This window comes from Rhinichthys klamathensis, unplaced genomic scaffold, assembly GCF_029890125.1.
Source record: "Rhinichthys klamathensis goyatoka isolate OS25496 unplaced genomic scaffold, OSU_Roscu_1.1 h1tg000605l_1, whole genome shotgun sequence".
NCBI classification, from domain to species: domain Eukaryota; kingdom Metazoa; phylum Chordata; class Actinopteri; order Cypriniformes; family Leuciscidae; genus Rhinichthys; species Rhinichthys klamathensis.
In genome coordinates, this window is record NW_026607060.1 from 225,317 (window position 1) to 242,161 (window position 16,845).

The 16,845-nt window shown below is 37.2% G+C and overlaps 1 protein-coding gene across 3 annotated transcripts in view; it reads left to right on the forward strand.

The window, feature by feature from the left end:
* prkcbb (protein kinase C, beta b) overlaps positions 1-16,845 on the forward strand; it is a 148,125-nt gene that overhangs the window by 59,866 nt on the left and 71,414 nt on the right. For all 3 annotated transcript variants that reach the window (XR_008805585.1, XM_056240668.1, XM_056240667.1), the window contains exons 4-5: positions 6,420-6,531; positions 11,521-11,649. Coding sequence is in view for 2 of the 3 variants with exons in the window: in XM_056240668.1 (XP_056096643.1) it covers positions 6,420-6,531; positions 11,521-11,649 (241 nt within the window). In the remaining variant the exon portion in view is untranslated. The remainder of the gene's footprint in view (positions 1-6,419; positions 6,532-11,520; positions 11,650-16,845) is intronic.

Below are 16,845 nucleotides of genomic sequence, written 5' to 3' on the forward strand. Positions count from 1 at the left end.
CTCTCCCACATATCCTCTGATTGGGTTAGGGTTAGGCATATGTTGTGCATATTTATACGCAATAAGGGTGTTGTACATAATTCTTTTTATAAATGATTCAAAAAGATTCTCAGAGTCAGTTACTGTTCAGTCTGGCAAATCATAGAATGACTGTATCCACCAGAGCGGTTACTGACTCAGTGAAAATTTTACATATTTGTTAAAACTGTCATTATGTCCTGACAGTAGAATATGAGACAGATAATCTGTGAAAAAATCAAGCTCCTCTGGCTCCTCCCAGTGGTGCTATTGCCATTTGCAGAAATACAACGGCGCTCCCGGTCAGAAACAACCAATCAGAGCCAGGAGGAATGTCTTAGCAGTGTCAATCCCGCTCCTGTACGCGCTGATCACACCCCTCTCTTGCACAGTGCGTACCAGTCGTTCAAACTCAAGATTGCCGGTGTGCCGCAGCTGTGCTAATGGCGGAGAAACAACCTAAACTGCCAATTTCTCGAGTGGCACCTGCTCATAAAACAAAGACGGGTAAAAGGAAAAAGACCGATGACGTTAAACAAGCGAAAAAGAAAGAATTAGACAGAGCCCATTGACTCGGTGTCAAAACTCTAGCCGCGTAACATGTAGATAAAATGTAACGCACTGTGCAAAGCAACAATTGAAACCTGCTAATTCACTGGCTTGTCATGTTGCTGAAATAATGTTGTGGAGAGCATGACGAGGCCGAGGGACGTGAGAGCGGCGCGAGGCCAGTGGCGTGAGTGATAAACGACACCTGTGAGACGCACCGGTCTCGCATCTCTCACGGAGAAGCGGAAGCATAAAGGAGGAGCGACGACTGATTTTACGTTGTGATTTTATGTTCTGTTTTGTGTGCCAGCAGTCGTCCGTGAGGGGCTGCTGGCTTATACTTTCATTTTGTATTTGTTTATTTATTATTAAACGTGTTGAACGTTCGCCGGTTCCCGCCTCCTTCCCATAACAACTGAACCCCGTTACAAATGTACTAGCAAACCGTATCTTGCATTAGGCCTACATATCGCAGCTAGAATAATTACTTGCATACTGTTACGTTAGTTACCGTTATATTATCTTACTAGCTATTTATAACTTATAGAAAGGGTGCAACGTTATAAAGTTACATTACATGTATTGCAAAATACGTAATGATTTGAGGACCAAGTTTGTAGTCAAAGTATGGGCAGGCCTTAGTCAATGTAAAGCATATTGTTGATGTTTCGTCCCTACTAGTGAATGTGCCATAACTGTTTATCCGCCGTCATCGGTGGCCCCGCTGTGGGGGAGGAGCTGTGGAGGGAGGGCTGTGGAGGGAGGGCTGTAGTGCAGCAGAGAGCAAGGGGGTGGGACCTTTAAGTTGTGCTTGTTCAAATTTTCAGGCTAAGTCAACGTTTTCTCAAAACTCCCTACTGCAGCTTTAATGAACCACAAGTTCAATCATTATTTGCAATAACAACCATCTCAAAATGAAGTTTTTTCAAACTTGAGGTTCATGATACTTAAATCCGTATCCCTACTGTCAGGTTGTTTGTATTACAGTGTGTAGATAAATATGCATAATTTGGAACATTTCTCAATAAATTATAAAAAATAAAAGCAAGAGTTTTTCGGAGATGAAGTAGCTAATTAGCTGCAGTACTGACATAAAGATGGTGCTATGATTTTATTTGCATTTGTCACTTTTTGTTTTTCCTGTCTATGAATCCCTGTTTGGACAGGGACCCTTATGCCGGGCTTAATTTCATCAGCAGGCTTTCATTATTTGTTATTGTTTGTATGCTGCTCCCTGTGTCCCATCTGTATAAGATGACAGGGAATTATAATACAAATGAATTATACTGTGTCTGTTCTCTTTATTATGAGTGAATCTGTGTTTTGTCGCAAGGGCCAGCGCTACAGGGGTGACATTGTCATTGGACTATTCAGATGAGTCTACAAAGGCCCCTTCACACCTGCACCTACTCTGCATTTCACAGCCGTCTTCTGTTGTGCCTTCATTTGTTTGAATGGACCTTCACAGCCGTGTGCGCATCATATTGTTATCTGTGCCGCTTTAGATACTGCAGTAAATTGTGCTGCCATGTGATGTACCAATATGTTGGACTGTTTCTGAATGCAAGAATGTTTATTATGTAAGTTGCATAAGGATGCATTGAACCCGAAAACTGTGCTTTCTTAAAGGGGTGGTTCACTTAAATAACAACAATTGTAATTTTTTACTCACCCGGTTTTTCCAAAACTCTGACTTTCTTCTTTCGAACACAAAAGAAGTGTTTGAAAATGCTTTTTTTCTCTCTCCATACAATGAAATTCAACGGGGTCTGATGTTGTTTTGGGCTCCAGTGACTTTTATTGCATTGACAAAAACATTTGAAACATTCTTCAAAATATGACAGTTGGTTGGTCAACTAGTTAGTCAACCAACGTGAAATATAATTTTGCAATTCTTCCCTGTTTCACTATTCTTCACAGACTCGGTATCTTTGAAAGGGTGGATGGAAAAATGATAACGCTATGCTACGTCACGGTGTGGGTCTTGTCTGTCACGTGATTCCCTGTTTGTCATGTGATCCTGCCATGTGTCTTGTCATTGGCTGTGTCCGAAATCTCCACTCAAACCACTAACCCCTATGTAGGGGGTAGGGAGTAGAGCACTATATAGTGAGCTCACCAGCATAATAGAAACACCACTTTCGGACACTACTCGATCGTCTCTCGGCGCCGTTGATTAAACGCGCCATCATCTGTCAGATTTTTTTTTTTTATAAATACATTACATTATATTGAGCTTATTTCTCCAAAATTGTAAAATTAAAAGTCATTTCTGGCTGTTTCTGTTATAATGCGTTACTCCACACATGATTATAACATATAAACATAAATAAAATTAATACACATATTTCAGATATTTTCATTTTCGCGCCACACCGTTTTCTCTTGCCTGTCGACATTAGGAAAAAAACAGATCTACGTTATCAAATATCTTGCTCATAATACTCTTAATAAAACAGCTTTTAGACTCTGTGGAGATGCCACTCAATATTTATCTTTTTTGTTTGTTTGTTCTCGTGATTCAGAAGATTTTGCGGATTAGCAAAAGAAACAGGATTTCTAGACACAGAAGACGACGTGCTGTTCTTGCTACGCTAGCGGAGACGTCGTCAAATAAGTTAAAGATGAAGGTGATGCTGATAGGTCTTTTACGATCAGCGCAATGCATGATGGTATGTAGGGCTTGGGTTAGTGACCATCGGTTGTACACTACTTTTCAAAATGCATTCTGGGATACATTGAGTGGACTATATAGGGTATAATAATCATCACTATACATTCGGACAGCACTACAAAATGGCGAGCTCACTATATAGTCCACTATATAGTGAGTAGTGGGAGATTTCGGACACAGCCATTTTGTTATTTGTTTGCTTATTGTCCACAGATGTTCCTTGTCTTGTTGATTAGTCTCCCCAGGTGTCTCGGACCACGCCCCCTTGTTATCTTGTTTAGCTTGTCTGCTTGTGTATTTATACCTCTGTGTTTCAGTTGTTGTTTGTCTGTCGTTGTTGTTGCTTGATGTTGCTTGTAGCTGTTCCTTGTTCCTGGTTCCTGTCCTGAGCTCCATGTCCTGTCGATTACCTGTTTGTTTTATTAAAGTAGTGCTGCATTTGGATTCTCTCTCCGCTTCGTCCTTGCCGCAGCGTTACATTCACTCCATCAAGCACTTAATAAGTCAAGCACAATCATTGCTTGTAAATTTTGATGGCAAGAAGAAAATGGATAGCTTGGTCCATAATTCATAATTCATGGAGGCCCAGGCTTTATAGCTTGATTTTTTACTTTGCACTTACTTTTGTACTGTATAGATAGAAACGCCTTTCCTTTTTTTTTCTTTTTTTTTCTTGATGCTGTTTAATATGTCAGGGATGTTTAATATGGGTTTAATTAAGCACTTAGCCACTTTCCATAAAGCTTTGAAAGTGCACTGGTTAGAATGTAATTGGTTTGTGCAGCTCTAGAGGTTTCTATATTGCTGTTCAAATTGCCCACTGGGTCATGCAGGTTTTGTGGTTTGCTCAGTGCAGTTTGCATATTGCCTAATGGGTTGCTTAGGTTTGGTCGCTTGTGCAGTGCCGCCCAAATTTATATTTTCACATCTGGTCTGGTGAAAAAGCAAGAAAATGGATCAACTCGAGTGGAAGATGCGAAGAATCGATCCATGCCAATCTATCCAACTATGACAAAAACTAGCCTGTTTTTTAAAGCAATTGATAAACTAATCAATATACAATTAGCAATATAAAAAAAACCTACATTTTATCAAATGAAATATTAGCAGTATGTACTAAGTTAATACTTTCACTCAGCAAGGACACATTACATTGATCAAACGTGACTGTAAAGACATTTATAATGTTACATTTCAAATAAATGCTTTTGAACTTTCTATTATCAAAGAAAAAAAAATATTTCCACAAAAGCATTTAAAAGCAGCACAGCTGTTTTAAGCATTGATAATAAGAAGAATTTTGAACAGCAAATCTTCATATCAGACTGATTTCTGAATCTGATTTCATGTGACACTGAATACTGGAGTAATGATGAGAATATTTTAGATTATATATTCTCACACTATTAATGTTTTTACTGTATTTTGTATTAAATAAATGCAGCTTTGGTGAGCAAAAGAGACTTCTTTCAAAAACATTAAAAAAAATCGTACCAACCTCAAACTTTTGAACGGTAATGCATGATGCTTGCATAAGAATTTGTCCGAATAAATTGCTACTTTTAAATGGCCGTCAATGGAGAAAAATACTTTTAGCCTGCAGAGTGTTACAGTATCTACTAGCAGAGGCTAACAGTCCTTGCCAAACTTTGACCCCTTTGTAAGTTGTTATTGTGATTTTTATTTTAAGGCTATTATGTAGCCTTACTCTCTCTCTCTCTCGCCTCATCCACCTACTCCCTTTCTCATTTCATCCCACCTAGAGCCTCATCATCACCTCTGCTTCCCTACACAGTGTGCTCTTGGATGCGAGGGCAGCCTCTGTAAATTCACTCTGACCTTTTCTCATTGCATATTCTTTTGTTTGTAACACAGTCCTGTGGACTTTGTGTGTGCTACATATGCTCTCTGTGTGCTCAGGCCACAAGCCGTATGGAAGCTGCTCTCTTTTTGTGCAAGTGTCATCGCCACCATGAGCTGTATTCAGAGGGAGAATATTAAAACAGCACCTTATGAATAGGAAGTCATAAAAGAGCCCCTGCTTAATTATTAATGGATGCAAAACTTGGGGGAAGGCGGACAGGAAGGGTTCTTTGGTGTGCCAGTGTTGCTGCTGACTGGCAGTGCCCTGCTGACCCAGTGCTCTAGTATCATTCCGGTCACAGGTGTCATCCTGCCAATGTCACTTCTGGTGGCAGTGCTCTGTAGACAACCTCCAGTATCTACCCGGGATAATTGTGATTGTAAACAAAAAAAATCTGAATCCAAAAATATACATAATCTATATAATACTAATCAATGATGTGTTTCATGTTATAATAATAAATGATATAATGTTAAATGCTATTAATATATGGCTTTATTATATATATATATATATATATATATATATAATTTTATTTATATTAAATTAATAAAAAATAATATTTTACAAACAACAAAATTGAAAAACAAATCCTTTTGAATCTACACTGTCCAAAGGATTTTTATCATTTTATTTGAAAGAAGTAGGCTATCTTATGTTAACCAAGGCTGCATTTATTTGCTCAAAAATACAGTAAAAAGTTCAGGATTCTTTGAGTTTAAAATAACAACAATTATTTGAAATATTTGAAATAGCTTTTTGTAAAAAATTTTATCAAAAGTAATTTTATCAATTTATGCATTCTTGCTAAATATAATATTTCTTTAAAAAAAATCTTACTTTTGAATGCTATGTGTGTGTGTGTATATAATGCATTATATAATACAGTATTTTTTTGTCTCACACATCTGCAATGTGAAGTGTATTGTAATTTTGGGCTGAGGATGCAGTAGCAATCCAACTGGATTCAGACATTACATTTTTTATTTCTGATTTCTAATGTTTTACCCATAGGAAAAAGTTTCAAATTGAAATATTGTAAAGCTATATGCTGGCTATTCTCACCCACTTCTCATTGCCTCACCTGTGCTTTTAACATGTAAAATATCATTGACACCAGTTTAAATTCCTCTGTGGCCTTGGTTACGGCAGACTAATTTCTCTTTTGCTTGTTTTAAATGTACTTCCACTTTCAGATTATTTTGCACCTTGTATTTGTGTTATTGCAATCAACATTAATTCCCAATATGTCTGGCAATGCTTATTTATAGCAAACGTGGCTGACTGCTCTCTTTTTTGTGTGTCTCTCTGAAGGACCCGCGCAGTAAGCACAAGTTCAAGGTCCACACGTACTCCAGCCCCACCTTCTGTGACCACTGCGGCTCTCTGCTGTACGGACTCATCCACCAGGGCATGAGATGTGACCGTGGGTATCTCTCACTTTCCTTGACTTCCACTGAGACGCTTAATCACACATAGCTAATCATTTTTCTGGGTCTTTCTTAAACCTGCTTTTAACCCCGGGTAAAGGAACATTTCACATTTGTAATTTAAAAGGGAGTTAGCTTTTTACAAGGGGTTATGAAACCCTGCTCTGTTAGTGTGTTACAACTAGATGCTTAGCAACCGACAACCAATTGCGTGCCTTATATTCACATGCTTTGGGCAGTCACGGAAACACAGCTTGATGCATTTGATAGGAAAAATGTCCAACGGCAATCGAAAATGCAACAGTTGGAGTGAAGAATGTTTCATTCTTACCTTAAAAAACAAACAAAAAACTTGATAGTACAGTCAGCAATGTGTAATATGAGGACACGCAATGCTAGAGCCTTTATGTAAGCGGGTCACATGCTGTGTTTGTCCAGTCAGTGACACTGGCACACGCGAATATGCAAATAAGGAATTTAACCCAGGGGTTTAGGAATGTGCAGTGTGAAACATCACCTTATGAAAACCCAGGATACATTTTTAACTCCGGGTAAATTATGAGCAGTGTGAAACGTGAAGCAAGATAAGCCAGGATTCCATTTACCCAGGGTTTGCTATTTCAAGTGTGAAAAGCCCTTTGGTGTGCTTCCTCAGAATGTCCTGTTGTCTATGTGTGTCAAGTTTCGGTAAGTGTGGACATTGCGTTCAGCTGATATAGGTCAACTCGTAAAAATGGGAGTTGCCTGTCCAATTAGGCATCTACAATTATTGGGGCCCCTCAGATTCAACTTGTAGATATCTATAAATGTGCAGTAAAGAGGAAAGCAGTCTCCACCGTTACTGACCCATCTCTTCCTCTGTACCCCTCTTTCTAGTTACTGCCATCAGGTTGCCACTTTAGAGCTCCTTTGGCCAAAAAGAAAGCTTACAGGAACTCTTTTATTCCTACTGCAATAAGACCAAATATAGTTTCATTTGTATATTGTATTTAAGCCTTTGTTTATTTATTTACATATTTGTAAGGTTCTTTCTTTGGATTAATTGTGTTGTGTGATGTGTGTGATTGTACTGTGTACACTGTATATGTGAGCCTTTTAACCTAAGACAAATTTATATCACTGGTTGATAGATAAAGTTTTTTGGTAACACTTTATAATAACTACACGCTAATAATCATTAGTTAAGCATGAGTAAACAGTTAATTCATCATGCATAAAGCATTAAGAGACATTAATAAGCAGTTTATAAATACAGCTATAAATGCTTTCTTCTTGATTTACAAGCATATCTATAATTTATTTAATAACTGTATTTTCATCCTTATTAATGATCAATTTATTATTTCTAAATGATTAATTGCATTTTTTATAAACCAGTTATTTAAGAGTTTTCAGTGGTTCACAAGATTACTTAGAATGTGTAAGTAAATGATTAATTAACTATTTAAATGTACATTCATACATCTTATTATTCAGACATATAGTGATGGTTACTTAGTGTGTTTGTAAATGCTTTATCAACATGTATTTATGCTGTAATTCAGGGTTAATTCGGGTAGTTATAAAGCATTTAGTAGTGGTCAGTTAACTATGTTTGTGAGCTCATCTAAAGTGAGGACTATTCATGCCTTGTAAAGCATTTATAAAGGAGATTTAAAGGCTGTTAAATATTTCTATGTTCTGTATCACTGTGTTGTGTTTGTTACATTTTACTGTTTAGAAGATTGATGCGCCTTCAAATCTCCTTTATAAATGCTTTACAAGGCAGAAATAGTCCTCACTTTAGATTAGCTCACAAAATAGTTAACTGACCACTACTAAATGCTTTATAACTACCTGTATTTACTACATTTACTTACACTTTCTAAGTGAGCTTATGAATAACTGACAACTCTTAAATAACTGGTTTATAAATAATGCTATACTTCATTTAAACATTATTAATTGATCATTAACAAAGTATGAAAATACAATTATTAAACGCATTATAGATATGCTTATAAATCAAGAAAAAAGTGTTTATAGCTGTATTTATAAACTGCTTATTAATGTCTATTAATGCTTTATAAATGATGAATGAACTGTTTACTCATGCTTAACAAATGATTAATAGCATGCAGTTATTATAAAGTGTTACCAGTTTTGTGAATTTGAATATGAATTTGAATTTATTTAAATTCTAATCTTAATATCTTTGCAACGCTTTGACGAATCAGAATTCTTTTTATGTTTTTTTGTCATGATTGTCTTGGGAGGACGTGTACCAAGTTTCACGGGAATTGGACCAGCAGCCTAGGAGGATTTTGAAAAAGTACATTAAAATGATGCAAAAAAATCTATGAAAGGATCACAAAGTAATCTGTAATCACAAAGAAATTTATGAAAAGATTAGCGTTTAGTCCAAAGCTGATCCCAGGATGCAAGTTCTTTTTGTGGAATGGATGTTGTAGGGTTGACTATAGGATATCAAAAGTTAGGATTCAGTAGTGTAGTTGTCACATACTCTGCATCTGTTATTAATAAATTAATTAAAATGTTTCATTCTAAAATTTCAACTTAGTGTTTGCTTTTACATTTTACATCACATTGGTTTGGACTGCCAAATAAGAATAGCAGCACATTGTTAGATTTTGAAATGTGTGTCAGTACTATTCTGTTTTCTGATGCCATTTGCACAGAAACCTGGCAACCCTAGTATGATGGTTGAGTGATCCGTTTGTGTTACCTATCCCTTCGAAGCGAATATCCTGAGTGAGAACATAACCAGGTTGTATGAAGTCCCGCTCACAAAGCACCTGAGTGAAAAGAGATTTTCCATCTCACGGTAGCCAGCCTCTTATCCAGTGTCCAATACATAAAACATTCAAAATGCTTCACTCACTTAGCAGCTGTCTGAGCCTCCGGGGCACAGATATTCACCGCCTCATACCTGATTGTTGGCTAACACATATTCATTGATATAACAGCATATTTACCGGCCGCTCTTTACTCTTATTAATGTATGACAGGCAGATAGGCAGTCTAACAAGTGAGCAGACAGGTGGTGTAAAGATGAGGCGCTCAGCATCTTCAACTGAAACCTGACACAAAGTTGTTATGGTTGCAGACTGAGAGAGCTATAATTACCTTTGTTTAGTTTCCAATGCATGAGTCGTCTTCTCCGGGGCCCTCTACAGTGTTTACACTCCAGCTATGGCTTGCGCTCCGTCACACTTCTGACTGAACTGTGGAGAAGTGCTGCAGTGCATGAGGAATTAAAGTGTGTGTGTGTGTGTGTGTGTGTTTCACAAGTATGTTCTTGTGTGTTTGCTTGTTTCACAGTCATTTTCAGAAGTAGTCTGAATTCCGGAGTGCTTTTTCGTTAATTGATATGTAAACTTATGTCGAGTCCGACTGCTTGTGTTTGGCCTGGGGCATCTAACACAACAAAAGCATCATAACAGTGATTAGCATTGTCGCTACTGCTTTGCTCTTGAGCCCTTATTGACCCTGCTGTAAAGACCAGCTTAGAGTATTTCTGATGTAGCTGGTTGGGCTTGCTGGTTAAGCTAGTTAGGAAGCACACCAGCATCCAAAACACATGTGCTGGTGGCTGTTGATGTTTTTAGCAGGAGAGTACAAACTGATGACTGGTTTGGTCACATATTCAACCTTCAGGAAAGACTGTTCCCTTGTTACAAATTCTAGTGAGTCACCTCACTGTCCACTGCATACATGCCTGTAGGCAGAATGTATATGGAAAATACATACTATATTATTTGTGACCATATATTATGCTCACCAGAAAAGAACAGTCATACAGTCATGTTGAGAAAAGTTGTCACTTTTACATGTGCCTTTTAACGAGGTCATTTTTATAAATTCAATGTATTTTGAAAGTGTGTATATATATATATATATATACTTTGAATTTATAAAAATGACTTTGTTAAAAGTTTACATACACTTATTATTTTTCATGAGTTCCTTGAAGTTTAATTCCAGTTAAATTTCCCAATGTTCTTCAGAAAATTTCCAAAAAGTTTTCCAGCATCTTTTGCATATTTGAACCCAGAGACTGTATGATTTTGAGATCCATCTTTTCACACTGAGGATATTTGAGAGACACATACGCAACTATTACAAAATGTTCAATCATTCACTGATGCTCCAGAAGGAAACACGGCACATTTAGAACCTAAATTCTTAGGGAAACTATTTTGTCTTTGTTATTTATTTTGTCTTCTGGGAAACATATAGGTAGCTTCTGAAGGGCTAAATACACACACATGCACATATATATTTAAGAAAAATGTGTTATTAATATATCAAATATTTATATTTATATATAATATTAATTATGTATAAATATATATAAAGTATATAAATGCAAATATTTCTTAAATATATACATGCATGTGTGTGTATTTATATATACAAAATAATTATACACACTACACACACATATATTATGTAAACACAAACTTTTATTTTGGATGCGATTAATCGTGATTAATCGTTGCCCAGCCCTAAAAATATCCTATGCAGGACAGTACTCAATAAAAAAGAATGCATTTTGAATGACCCCTCTTATTTAGTTAAAAAAATAACATTTTGCAGATTCTGCAAGGTGCATGTAAACTATAATGTATATACTGTGTGTATATATATATATTACTTTATATTACTTACATTTGATGCAGTCTACATGTTGGTCTGAGATTTGTATGGCCTAAAAATCCCATGGCTAAACATGGCCATTCATAGTTACAGAATTGGCTCAACAGGCTTTTTTGGTAGAAGAAAAGCATCGTCTATTTATGTATGAGCTTTAAAAGGTCACACACACACACACACACACACACACACACATATATATATATATATATATATATATATATATCATCCTTTATACATTGCGTGTACAATTGTGTACTTTGTATGTGCATATGTCGTTTGGGGTTTTGGTGTAACATCTCTTCCTCTTTCTGTTTCCCGCTATCCAGACTGTATGATGAACATCCATAAGCGATGTGTGGCCAACGTGCCGAGTCTGTGTGGGACTGACCATACTGAGAGGAGGGGCCGCATCCAAATCACCGCAGAGATCAAGAACAATGTGCTCACCGTCAGCAGTGAGTCACTGCTGCCCACTCACACACATTTCACTGCTGCACACATGTGCATGGAAGCAAACACTAACTCACGTCTTCCAAAATCGCTGGGGGATCCTGGACCTCCTGTTACCACACACATGCCTTCATTTGACCCTTGAAGAGCAGCCAAAAATCCACTTTATACGGCACATCTTGCATGAATACTTTCAGTTAAGGCATGAAGTGTGCCGCCTGTGAAGGCTTGTGGGCATTTCTTTTCTTAGTGTCTGATTCCTCCTAGTGGTGAATTCAATGCAGCACCAGATAGCAGGGACCTGCATGCACCTTTTCAGTGTTTTAAAACCTTATGGTGCTGATCTATTGGAAATGCCCAACTGTATTTAAAAAAAAAAAAATAGTTCACCCAAAAATAAAAATGTAAGCATTACAACTTCATGTGCCTAAACACAAGCACTGATTAGTAGACCACATCTCTTGAATGCCTAACTATTGTCATAATTTGAGCACAAGCAGGTATTGAGCCCTATTGGGCTGTCGCGATATCAGATTTTCACTATACTATTATTATGACCGAAAGAAATTCATAATAACGATATTATCGCAATATATATATAGAGAAATTTTGAAAAAAATTGTTTTTGTTTATTTTGTGTTCTCTTTTTTTTCGGCAAATGAATCACACTCAAAATACGAGTGCAGTGAGGAGAAGAGAGAGAGTTTGTAACAAAACGTACAAAAAGAACTTACTGTTGATCAGGTCTCCGTGTAAACTGGGGTGTCTAAAGCCCCGTTCAAACCAAGTACGATAACGATAAAGATATAGTTCTAAAAATCGTTCTAAATATAAAATGAATTCCAGAGTCCACACCACAAATACAACATTAACGGCACAGAGATAACGGTTTCAGAACAAGTTTTGGTTACTCTTTATTTTAAGGTGTCTTTGTTACACTGTAATTATACATTTAAGTACTGAGTAATATTAAGTAACTACATGTACTCACTCTAGGGTTAGGATTAGGGTTTGGTTTGGTTTGGGGTTAGTAGCATGTAATTATGCCTAATTTATAGTTATTACTATAGTAACTGCATGTAACATGTAAAAATGACACTGTAAAATAAAGTGTTATCCAAAAAATGTCCAGCTGATGAACTATAAAAACATTGAAAGCCAATCAGAATCCATCCTGCTTTAAAGAGCTACAAAACTGCAGCACGCTTAGAATAAACAGAACGATTTCGTCCTCAGGACGCTTATATCGTTATCATTATCTTTATACATTTTTCGAACAAACAAACAATCTGTTTAAAACTTCAATGTAAAAGAACTGTAAGGGGTACCAGATGATAAGGTGTCTTGTCAAAACGTACAAGCAAAATCAAGAAAGCACATAAGGGGATATAGAACAACACAATAGCTCTGATGTCCAAAATGCAGCATGTGACACAGTGATGAAGTGAAGCGCATTCGAGCTCATTGTGAAATTCTATAGGATCCGTCAAACATGTATTACATTACACGTGTCCATGGTAACACAAGAAAGCACACTTAGTCTCCCTGTCTCTACTTGGCATTAACACAAACATGCCTCCAAAACAAAAGCACAGGCACGCCACTGAGGAGGACACAGTCTTCTGTTGCATCCAGTGAGAAAAAAAGATAAAAACATGGTAATGCTTTCTGTGTCCAACAGAGGGCGATATTCTCATTGTCTCAGCAAGAACCCATTTGAGAAAAGACTCATCTGCACTCCCCGTATTGTTGGGTTACCCAATACGGTTTCTAAACTCTATGCAATTTTTTCCACTGGAACACACAAGTTGAATTTGTTTTGAAGAGTCCTCACCCATCTGTTTCCATACAGCAACAATTCATAGTTTATTATGAATTCGAGATGCATTCATATGCATCTCGAATCAAGAGGTATCACTGCATGAGACTCATGAAAACCAGTGGTACTAGATGTTATTGACTCCCAACAACCAAAAACATGTTTGATTTGAGAGCTGCAGAATGATTTGCATGAACATAACTTCAAATTTTTGTCTGTTTATCACATATTGCATGACTTAAGAAGACTTGAAATGTACTTTTATGATGCGTTTATAGTGCTTTTTGGAAAAAGTTGTGTGAAGAATCCTCAATATTCTCCTTTCGTATTCCAAATGAGAAAAAAAACATACAGGTTTGGAATGACATGAGGGTAGATGATGACAGAATTGTCAATTCTGGGTGATCTATCCCTTTAACCTTTGTAAACCCTTCACATTTTAAATGAAAATTTAATATGATAATAGCTTTTCAAGCAGTTTATTAAATTATATCCATAATAAATTTCCACTTAGCCTACTTGTTATTGTATTGATATAAAACTATAATATCCATGGGGAATTTCCACTTAGTTCTAATTTCCACTTAGTTACACTTTTCAGAGCAGAAGATGAGCTCAGTTAAATGAGATTTCTGGAAGACGAACCAAGAGAAAATTGATCCGTTTGCAGTTAAAGAGATTGTTGAGCAAAAAATGAGAATTCTGTCATCATTTACTCACCCTCAAGTCGTTCCAAACATGCATTTCTTTCTTTCTTCTGCAGAACACAAAAGGAGATGTTTTGAAAAATGTTTTTTTCCACACAATGTTGTTTTGGACCCCATTGATTCTCATCTTGTGGACAAACAAACAAACACACATTTGAATGCTTTTATTTGGATCTGAAAGACATTACAAAGAAAACAAGATCCAAATACTCTGGGAAGGGTCTTTGACAAGGTGACAGGTCTACAGTTCATGGCTAACATACTTGTACAAGTCTTTTCATTTATAATACTCGACACATCAAGGATAAACAAAACATCTCCGTCTCCATATCTGCATGCTCCCTATGGTGGCTGAAACAGAGCAGAATTTTGCAAGCCTTTTTGCCTCCTTTTTTTGCAGCCCCCCTAACTGCATCCCCCTGATCACACTCTTATGGACATGGCCTAAACTTCCAAATACCAAAATTATTAATTTACAATTGTATCCAAGTTGGTAAATAAGATCTACCAGTGGTTGATATTTCAATAATTTGGAATAGTAACAAGTGTCCATATACAGGTCAAAACAGCAAGCCACTTCAAGGATACACACAGATTTCATACCCTCGTTTACAATTACAACGTCAGGAGTATTAGTGTGTGTGTGTTTATTAACAAACACACACACACACACACACACACACACACACACACACACACACACACACACACAATGAGATATTATTCAAAATATCTTCTTTTATGTTCCACAGAGGAAAAAAATGTTATACAGTTTTGAAACGACATGAGGGTGGTGAATGATGACAGAATTGTCATTTTTAGCTCAACAACCCCTTATGCTTTCTGGGGGAAAGTAGGCTTGGGTCTGTGCATCAGTGGGTGTGTATAAGTGACATTAGCCTCAACACACTGCTCCATATTCAGCCATGCGTCCCTTTTCTCAAGCTCAATCCTGGGCTATTTCACCCCGCGAGCCTCAGCTCCCATTTTCCCTTAGAATTAACTAACAGCCTTTAGCCCGCTAGCGGCTAATGAGCTGAGCTGCACCATGGAAAGAACCGAGGCGCAGACAGCCCTGAGCGCAAAAGACATTTTTAATCCATCACGCTGTCCTTTATAATTTAATGTCACGCGGCGTTGCCGCAGATCTGCTGAGCGTACAGTAAGATGAATGGGGCCACTTCCTGCCGCACATTTCAAAGGCCTGTCACTTAAAGCCAATGAATTGACCAATACCTGGATGGAAATGGGGCTGCCGCTCTGCCTTTAAAAGGTCCTTTCCACCTCATCTTTCTCGCACTCACACTGTTTGACCACCGGAGCACTTGCAGGTTGATAAATGTTAGTGAGGCACACTGAGTGACCATGATTAGTGTGTTGTCAGCACTTATGCGGCTACTTTTTATGAATGAAGACTTGCGTCACAAAAACATTCTTGTCCTTACATAAGCTTAATGGATCCAGTCAGTTCTGGATCTGTTCCGAGCACCAATAACTCTAATTTTTTGACTAAATCGACCATTTGCTATTGAATTGCAGTGCTGTTTTTCACCTAGAGGGAGCAGTGCTGCTTAATTATTTGCAGAAGCATTAATTATATTCCTACAGCCTTTTGCATCTTTGCCTGTTAAAATATCAACTGTCTTATATGCTACAATGTTAATGAGTATTTTTTAATCAGCTGGGTGACATTGAGTTTCCTACAACATCTCTGAGCCAAAACTGAGCGTATCTTGTAGGTCAAAGCTTTTGATATGTTCATGCAAATATTCTTACATGGTCAGTGATCCCGCTTGCTTTAATTGCTCCGTGCGGAGGGCTTTGCGAACGAACATGTTGTGTGTAGCATTTATTAGCTGGCAAAATAAACCCTGCTCTGTGAGCACGACAGTTCAAGCTGAAACTCATCTCTCTTCCTGTATCCGTGCTGCAGTACGCCGCTGTCTTAATGAACAGCTAAGCCTACCTTCACACACCACTCATTATGGAAATTACACTCGCCACAAATCTCATGGCCACAGCAGCCTCCTGCATTAATTGTTGTACTGGTCAAGTGCTGAGGTCAACCCCAATTACTGGGATAGTCTGTGCATTCGTAGCCCCATATGGCTCTGAGGGCTCATGAGACACAAGAATAAATGATTGACAGCTATTCACTCACATCTGGGGTCCGTAGTTAGTGCTCTTGAGGGGTAAAGGGTTCACAAGGTTATATCAGATGCTTGACATCCTACACTGAACATTTTTTATTCAGTATCTTTTTGTATTCTAGTAGAAGCATAGATATCCTTCAAACATGATTACATTTCTTGAGAAGGAAAATATATATATTGATGTTTATTATGTTGTTTCATTGTCTTATATAGTTATCCTATCATAAACTTTACAAAATGTATTATTTTTTATATATTTGATGTATTATTTATCTATATTTTATGTATTTATTTTTCTAGTGACTTGAATCTTTTTAATTGGCTCACTAGAAAGATTAATTCACTGATTATTCTTATGGGTATGGTGTGTATGAAGATTTTGTGTATTTTTTAATGTACCAGGCTCTGTCGATTACAAATTTCCCTATCAGAACCAAAAAAGTATATTTCATTTCATTTCATTTCATTAGTTTAGGGATTCTTTCTGCACGTTTCATTATTCGTCAGGAGCTGCCGACAAAT